This window comes from Mus caroli, chromosome 19 (assembly GCF_900094665.2).
Source record: "Mus caroli chromosome 19, CAROLI_EIJ_v1.1, whole genome shotgun sequence".
Taxonomy (NCBI): domain Eukaryota; kingdom Metazoa; phylum Chordata; class Mammalia; order Rodentia; family Muridae; genus Mus; species Mus caroli.
The window spans coordinates 31367590-31375761 of record NC_034588.1 but is presented as its reverse complement, the minus strand read 5'-3'; the positions used below and the strand labels follow the sequence as shown (position 1 = coordinate 31375761).

The window sequence follows — 8172 nt, the reverse complement described above, 5'->3', positions numbered from 1 at the left end:
CCCTTCCCTTCCCTTCCCTTCCCTTCCCTTCCCTTCCCTTTCCTTTCTTTCCTTTTCTTTCCTTTTTGCCTTTTACTTTCTTTTGTGTTTGTTTGTTTTTTAATTTAATTTTATTTGTAGTTCATTTCTTACACTCCATATTCTATTCCCCAACCCTCCCCATCCACCCTCCGACTGCTCCACATCCTACACCTCCTCCCCACCCCACCTCTTCTCCATGTGGATGCCCCCACCCCCACCCGACCTGACTTCTAAACTCCCTGGGGCCTCCAGTCTCTTAGGTGCATCATCTCTGAATGAAAACAGACCTGGAAGTCCTCTAATGTATGTGTGTTGGGGGCCTTATATCACCTGGTGTATGCTGTCTGTTTGGTGGTCCAGTGTTTGAAAGATCTTGGGGATCCAAACTAATTGAGACTGCTGGTTCTCTTACAGAATCTCCCTTCTCCTCAGCTTCTTTCAGCCTTCCCAAATTCAACTACAGGGGTCAGCTGCTTCTGTCCATTGGTTGGGTGCAAATAACTGCATCTGAGTCTTTCAGCTGCTTGTTGGGTCTTTCAGAGGGCAGTCATGATAGACCCTTTTGTGAGCATTCCATAGCCTCAGTAACAGTGTTAGGCCTTGGGACCTCTCCTTGAGCTGGATCCCACTTTGGGCCTGTTACTGTACCTCATGCATAGTATGTACTCACTAATAAGTGGATATTAGCCAAAAGCAAGCAAGCAAGCAAGCAAGCAAGCAAGCAAGCAAGCAAGCAAGCAAGCAAGAAAGAAAGAAAGAAAGAAAGAAAAAGAGAAAAGAAAAAGACAAAGAAAAAAAACCCATACAGAATACCCAAGATACAGAACACAGAACTCAAAAAGCTCAACAAGCTGAAGTGCCCAAGTGAGGATGCCTCAGCCTCACTTGGAAGAGAGAAGAAAGCAATCACAAGTTGGGAGGGAGGGAGAGAGTTGAGAGGGAAAGTGGATGGGATGGGAGGTGTAGTGGTGGGGAGTAGAGGGGGAACCTGATCTGGTATTGGATGAGGGAAAAGGACTGAAGCCCTGAGGGCCATCAGAAAGAATGTATACAGGCAACCTCAGGAAATAGGAGGTTGGGGGGACCCCACCAGAATGCACTAGAGGACTGGGAAGTGAGAGACCCTCAGGACTCATAGGGAGGGAGGGACCTCTGGACAGTAGGGAGAGCTCACCTCCAGCAGGGAGACAGGGCATCAATTGAGGGATGGGGTTGCCATCCCATGGTCACACCTCTGACTCATACTTGATTCTGTCTGAAAGCCTTTTGCTTTCTTAAAAATCTTACAGTAAGGGGACTGGAGAGATGGCTCATCAGTTAAGAGCACTGAGTGTTCTTCCAGTGCCCCAAGTTCAATTCCCAACAACCACTTGGTGGCTCACAACCATCTGTAATGGGATCCGATGCCCTCTTCTGATGTGTCTGAAGACAGCTACAGTGTACTCATATACATAAAGTAAATAAATCTTAAAAAAAATCTGCAATATATGTGCACACATTTATATAGCATATAATTTTGTATAAATGGCTGGGCATGGGGGCCCATACTTTTAACACCAGAATTCAAAAGGCAGAAACAGGTAGATGTCTGTGAGTTTGAGGCCAGCCTGATCTGTACGGTGACCTCCAGGTCTACGTAGTGAGTCCTTGCCTCAGACAAAGTAATTAAATAAATTAAAAAGATAAATTTCTGAATCAATGGATGTGTTGATTATAATTTTGAGTGATATTACAAAACTTCTTCCATAAAGGCAGCTCTAATTTAGATTCCCACCAAGCATAATAAATAAATTTCCAAGGTGTCAGTTAACCTTTTTTATATTTTCTGATCTAATAGAAAAGAAACTGTACCTTAAGTGAGGTTATGTATTTTCATATGTTTAATAATTATTAGTGTTTTCCCCTTTCAGAGCTTTTTAAATTACTTCTCTCCCTCTCTCACTCTCTCGCTCTCTCGGTGCAAACATACGGTGGTCTATGTGGACAAGTAGTGAGAGTCAATATTCTCCTTATGCTATCTGTGCCGGATCTAGACATTAGACTCAGGTCCTCAGACTTAACAGAAGCACCTTTCCCACTGAGCACCCTTGCTGTCTGTCTCAGTAATTCCCCTTCGGGTCACCTGTGACTAGCCTGGGAATAGACTGTTCAGCAGCTGTGTTTCTGGACTGATGCTCCTGCTTCGTTACTGATGTGTACCGAAGATAGCTTTTCAATAAACAAATCCAAGTACGGATTCTGAGTATCATCCCTTTTCTATGTCCCCCACTAGTTTTCCTTTATTATTCCTGCATATGTGTGTGTGTGTATGTGTGTGTGTGTACATATGTATATATATCATCCCTTTTCTATGTCCCCCACTAGTTTTCCTTTATTATATATATGATGTGTGTTTGTGTGTTTGTATGTGTCTGTGTGGAGATGTGACAGTGAGTGCAGGTGATGGCAGAGGCCAGAAGTACTGAATGACTGGAGTTACAGGCAGTTATGTGTGTGCTGGGAACCCTGTGTGGTGCCTTGTGAGAGCAGCATGCACTCTTGGCTGCTGAGCCCCAGCCCCAGCCCCAGCCCCAGCCACTTTTAGTAAGAGTTTGCTTATATTCTCATTTGTTACCTCTCATTTTCCTTCTTTGTTAAACATTTGTAATTTTGACCCACCTGGCCTTTATTTGAAATATGAAAGGCTTGTCAAAATTTAATGCTGACTTCTCCATTTTCCTGGTAGGATAATATAAGACAGGGCTTTGAGAATTCTAAATTTGAGCCCCCTAAATTTAGTTAAACTCCTATTTGATGTGCTTTTTGAAAAAAAACAAAAAACAAAAAACGTGTATGTTCTGTAGTCTGGTCAGTTTGCAGCTACAGACTTTATTTCTAATGGAAATTTACTGAAAGTACCTCTGAGTCCTTTACCTACAGAATATTTTCAGTGACTAATGTCTTCACGAACACACATTGTTAAGATCTGAGACATTCAAAAGATGGTGTTCCTAGACCTTGATTACTCCTGATAGACAGCAGAAAATAAGCACCAGAGGCTCTGTTGCCTTTGATCTGAGTGACCATGGCAACTGGGCATGATCCAGCATCTGCATGGCAGGTGGGCTGAGCCCAGTCTTTAGCTTCAGACATCCCCAGGGGAAGAATGGGAAGAGCTGCAGGAACTGGGGGGCTTGGGAGCCCGGCGTGCACAGGGTGAGAGGAGTGTTCATAAGTGTGACTACAGAATGAAATTTTACATCAGTGGTGTGCATTTTTGTTACCTTATTTTAACCCTTCTGTTGCTCAAGCAGGATATTCTACCTTGCTCTTGAGGGCAGAGATTGAATATTTTTTTTCTTTATTATATCCCAAACTCAGTAGCTGAACAAACCACACCACTGCCATTCATTTCATTTATAAGTTGATTCTAATAGTATTTTATCCTTGGAGTCTGGGGGCTGTGTGTGTGTGTGTGTTGTAAACTGAATATGTATCACACCCAATGCAACCTAGCATGATAGTTGTAAGCAACTGCCCATGTCCTGGTTTGCTTTCTATTGCTGTGATAAAGATCATGGGGTGGCAGTTTGAGGTGGAAAGGGTTCACTTGACCTATACTTCCTAATAAAACTCCAACACTGAGGGAAGCTGAGGGAGGAACCCAAATAGAGTAAGAATCTGGAGGCAAGACCTGAAGCAGAGACCACAGAGGGAGGCTGCTTACTGAGGTACTCTGCCTCATACAGATCATGACACCACCTGAAGTGGACCGAGCCATCCTATATCAATCATAAAACTGCCCCCACGGACGTGCCTCAGGCCAGTCTGATGGTAGCATCTTCTCAGTTGAGTTCCCCTCTTCCCAACTGATTCAAGCTTTTGTCAAGTTAACCAAAGCTTACGCCTTCTGTTCTGTGGAATGTTCTGTTGGTTGAACATTGGTTTTAGAGATGCTGAAATCGTTCCATTTGCAAATATTGACTGAGTGTGGTCCTATACAACCACATATAGAATACTGGGTCCTTACTAAATGCTCTTTTAAAGCCATGGTTTAATTGTTTCCCTGTAACTTTCTTTTTCCTTCAGAATATTGACAGAGTTGTGTTTGTTGGGAACTTTCTCAGAATCAATATGGTCTCAATGAAGTTGCTAGCATATGCCATGGACTTTTGGTCTAAAGGACAGCTGAAAGCACTGTTTCTGGAACATGAGGTAGGTCAAGCTCACGGGGACGTAACTGTCCTGCATGTATTTTGGGTTGTCTGCCATATGAGTCAGATCTGTATTTTAAAATTGATCAAGAAGAAAATTGCCTTTTAAACTTAGTATTTATTACCCTACCCACCCCACCTGCCAAAATGTCATGTATATAATGGAAGTTTTCTTAGCCAACAGTGGAGATTTGAAGACTGTTACTGAAATGAAAAGAAAATGTCATTTGGAAATAATAATAATAACAACAACAACAGCAATAATAATAAACAATGATAACAAATGACTATGGGAAACAGTATGGGAAATTTCTTAGAAAAACCCAAAGCTAGAATTCAATGACCCAGTAGCAGCACTTCTGTGTAGTTATCCAGCACGTGTGAAGTCAGTAGGAGCTGTCCTTGCGATTGACAGTGATTTAGACTTAAATGTAAAGTGCTTGGAAAATTTTCTAACATGTGATAAGAACTCAGAAATTGCCTTAAAGGTCCTGACTTATCCACGCCATCTCTACGGTAACTGCTGAGCCAGGCAAAACAGGAGCTGTGTCTCTCTAGCCCTTTGGGAACCAGGTAGCTAGTGGACTCAATGTTTGTATGCCATCCCTTTATACACTAAAATCCTAATCCCCAAGATGACAGTGTCAGTAGGTGAGACCTTGGGGAGGAGACTAGGTCACCAGGGCTGAGTTCTACAAAGGAATGAGCGCCTTTATAAAAGAGGTACTCTCTGCTGTACCAGTTCACAGTGACGACCAAGTCTGCCAGGAGCCTGGCTTTGACAAACACCTTGACTTTGAACTGCGCTGCATCCAAAAAGCTATGAGATGAAGTCATAGTGTTTATTTATTTTATAAGCCTCTCAGAGTGTGGTATTTTGTTACATATAACAAGCCAATGACTAAGACGCTATTTCCTAAAATAGCTGAGTTTTAGAAACCTTCATTATCAGAAATATGAGCTTTTATTTTATAAGAAGGCAGTGCCAGATACAGTTCTAAGCACTTTACTATATTAATATAGATAAATATACATTCAGACTAATGACAGTTATTTGATTACTCGATCTTGAGATTTTTTGTTTGTTTGTTTTTTGTTTTTTATCCAAGAGATCAGTGTTTGTTTTGTGTTTAGGGAGATCAACTGTGTAGACTTGCGTGTGCTAAACACAGGCCTGTATCTCCTGTTATGAATTCCGTTTCTAATGTTATAGATCTGTAAAGTGCAGGGCAGCCTTCCTAGAACTAACGGACTCAATTGTTCTTTGGTTACGGTTCAGAAACAACTCTACAGGAATTCTCCGTGTTCTTGCAGGGTTATTTTGGAGCTGTTGGGGCCCTGTTGGAACTGTTCAAAATGACCGATACACAGTAGAGGAACAGCCCCTCGTGAGGACAGAGGACTGACGGGCCTTGCCAGAAAAGGTGACATCTCCGTGGGGCAGAAACCAAGCCACTTTGGTGGATGAACCTACTGTATTTGTAAATAACCTAGACCTTTTGCTCTTAGCTTTCAAGCTTATGATACAAAATGGGGAATATAAGAATTTTTTTCTGTATACTGTATTTTTAAAAAAAAAAAAAAGAACAAGAAATTGTGCAGCGTGGCCAAACCTAACCAATTTCATGCATTAACTTTGAAAAGTTGTATGATGTTCATTCACAGGGGCCTGAAATGAAAGCGCTGTCCATTTTTCTTCTGGGGTTTACTGATCAGTGTGGTAATTTTAACTTCATTTAGTAATTACTCTAGGAGATTTTGCCTTTACTTGTATTTTTTCATGACGTTTCATGATTTGCTGTTGGTTTCAAATGAAACTACGAATCTGGTATGTTGCACTGTGAACACTTTGTTCTCTCTCTCTCTCCCTCTCTCTCTCTCTCTCTATCTCACATCCTTTCTGTTGCAATGTCTTAGGACAAAAAAAAAGAAGAAAAGAAAAGAAAAAATGATCCCCCTCCCTTCTGTTTTTGTTCCTCGTAATTTCTCTCTTCTCTGTCTGTATGCTTTCCTCATTGTAATTGCTCCTGTCAATCAAGGTGCTGACCAACTCAACACAAAGTTAAACACATATCTGCAGTTCTAAACATGTGACCCAGTGAGAAGACTTTAGACAAAGGGGTTAATGAAAGTGGCGAATATTGAACATTGTGTGCAGTTTTATCTTTGTCTTCTTACACCCCTCACCACTGTCATGTCCCATCGGATTTACTTTACACTACACTGTAATAGTCTGCGATGACTTGTCCTCATTTGCATATGCCTTATGAAGGGCAGCAAACCCCTGTGTAAATTTGGAGGGTCTCCCACAGCTGATCTGATTGATCACCCTGGACTCAGGGCAAAAGTACTGGGTCGAGATATCAATTAGAAATAATGGTCTGTTTTATATATGTTTGTACCTGGGAAGGGTGTAACGAGACATCCTAAGTAATAACGTTGACGATTGTTTCTTTTTCTTTTTCTTTTTTTCCTATTTTCTGTTTTAGTATTTAAACTGAGATTGGTACTTTATTTCATTTCTAAAACTTTAATATAATTTATGATACGCTCGCATATATGGACATTTCATCCTGCGAGGTTTTCATTAAGATAGATGAGTCACTTTCAAATGAGGATGTTGTACACACGCTGTAACAGGAGATCTAGTGATCTTTTGGATCAAGGGTTCCCTTCCAAGGGCTTTTTGAAAGGCTACTCCTTGGTCAGTCTTCACCTCTCTACCTTGTGGAGCCCCGCTCTTCATTTCCATTTCCTTGAGTCTTGAAGAAGCTGATGCTAATGAAAGAATTCACTTGTCTGGTTTAAATAAAGCCGGTTTGTGTTGGGATGTTCTTAGTGTACATGTTATTTTCATTTCTTATACCTCGTCTGTATATTTATCTGTTTTACATGTAAAGTAACTGTATGTTGATGTTGTGATCGCTGCTGCTGTTTTCCTTTCTGCTACATAGCTCTGTAACACGAGGCTTCCCCACAAGTGTGGGGTGGTCCAAACAGCCTTCAGCTATGGCTGCAGGCCAGCAGAAGGATTTCTAAAAATTGTCCTTTATTGCACTTTTATTATTGACTGCTTAATGCCAAAATACCACTGTGATTTTTTTGGTGATTCTGAACCAGTTTCAATTTTTTCTTGTTACAAATACACTGTCAACCTCTGCTTAGCTTTAAAAGATTCACTCAACTACAGTATTCTTGAAAGACATTATCTCTGTATTATCTACCCTAGTGCCTTTTAATGGTCTCTCCTCCCTTCTTTAGTCTTTCAGGGGACAGCAGACCTGAGACCTGAAGGTCGTGGTCCTGCAAAGGAAACCAGGGCAAGTAACTGTGCCTATGTTTATTAATCATCTGAAATCACTTGGTCTCTCCCTACCAACATCCAGAAGCCTGGAGCTGGGTGTGATGGTGCACATTTGTAATCCCAGCACAAAGGAGGCTAAGATAAGAGTATCAGTGTGAGGTCAAGGCTAGCCTGGGTTATATGGAGTTCCAGGCTAGTCTTCATATGCACCCCACACCACTCCCATCCCACCCAGTTTATTTCTTTCTCCGTCCACCCATCTCTGTTCCTCAGTCTCTTCCTCCCTTTCTTTTCATCTCCCTCTTTTTTTCTGACGCGCACACACACACACACACACACACACACACACACACCGTTGATATAAATCAACAGTTCTCAATCCATGAATTGTGAACCTTTTGGGAGTAAATGACACCTTTGGGAGTCAGACGAGTCACTGGGGTAGCGTATCAGATATCCTACATATCAGATATTTACATTAAGATTTATAATAGTCGCAAAATTACAGCTATGAAGTAGCAACAACAAATTTTATGATGAGGGGGAGGAGGTCATCATAACATGAGGAGCTGTATGAAAGGGTCACAGCATTAGGAAGGTTGAAAACCACTGGTGTAGATGAAGAAGTAAATTTTCTATTAAATTATCAACCCA

General features: G+C 41.4%; 1 protein-coding gene across 2 annotated transcripts in view; it reads left to right on the top strand.

The window, feature by feature from the left end:
* The window catches only part of Pank1 (pantothenate kinase 1), a 67340-nt gene extending 60010 nt beyond the window's left edge, over positions 1–7330 (top strand). For both annotated transcript variants that reach the window (XM_021152494.1, XM_021152495.2), the window contains exons 6-7: positions 4090–4215; positions 5529–7330. In XM_021152494.1, coding sequence (XP_021008153.1) covers positions 4090–4215; positions 5529–5588 — 186 coding nt within the window. In that variant the 3' untranslated portion in view covers positions 5589–7330. The remainder of the gene's footprint in view (positions 1–4089; positions 4216–5528) is intronic.
* Positions 7331–8172: the final 842 nt, after the last annotated feature.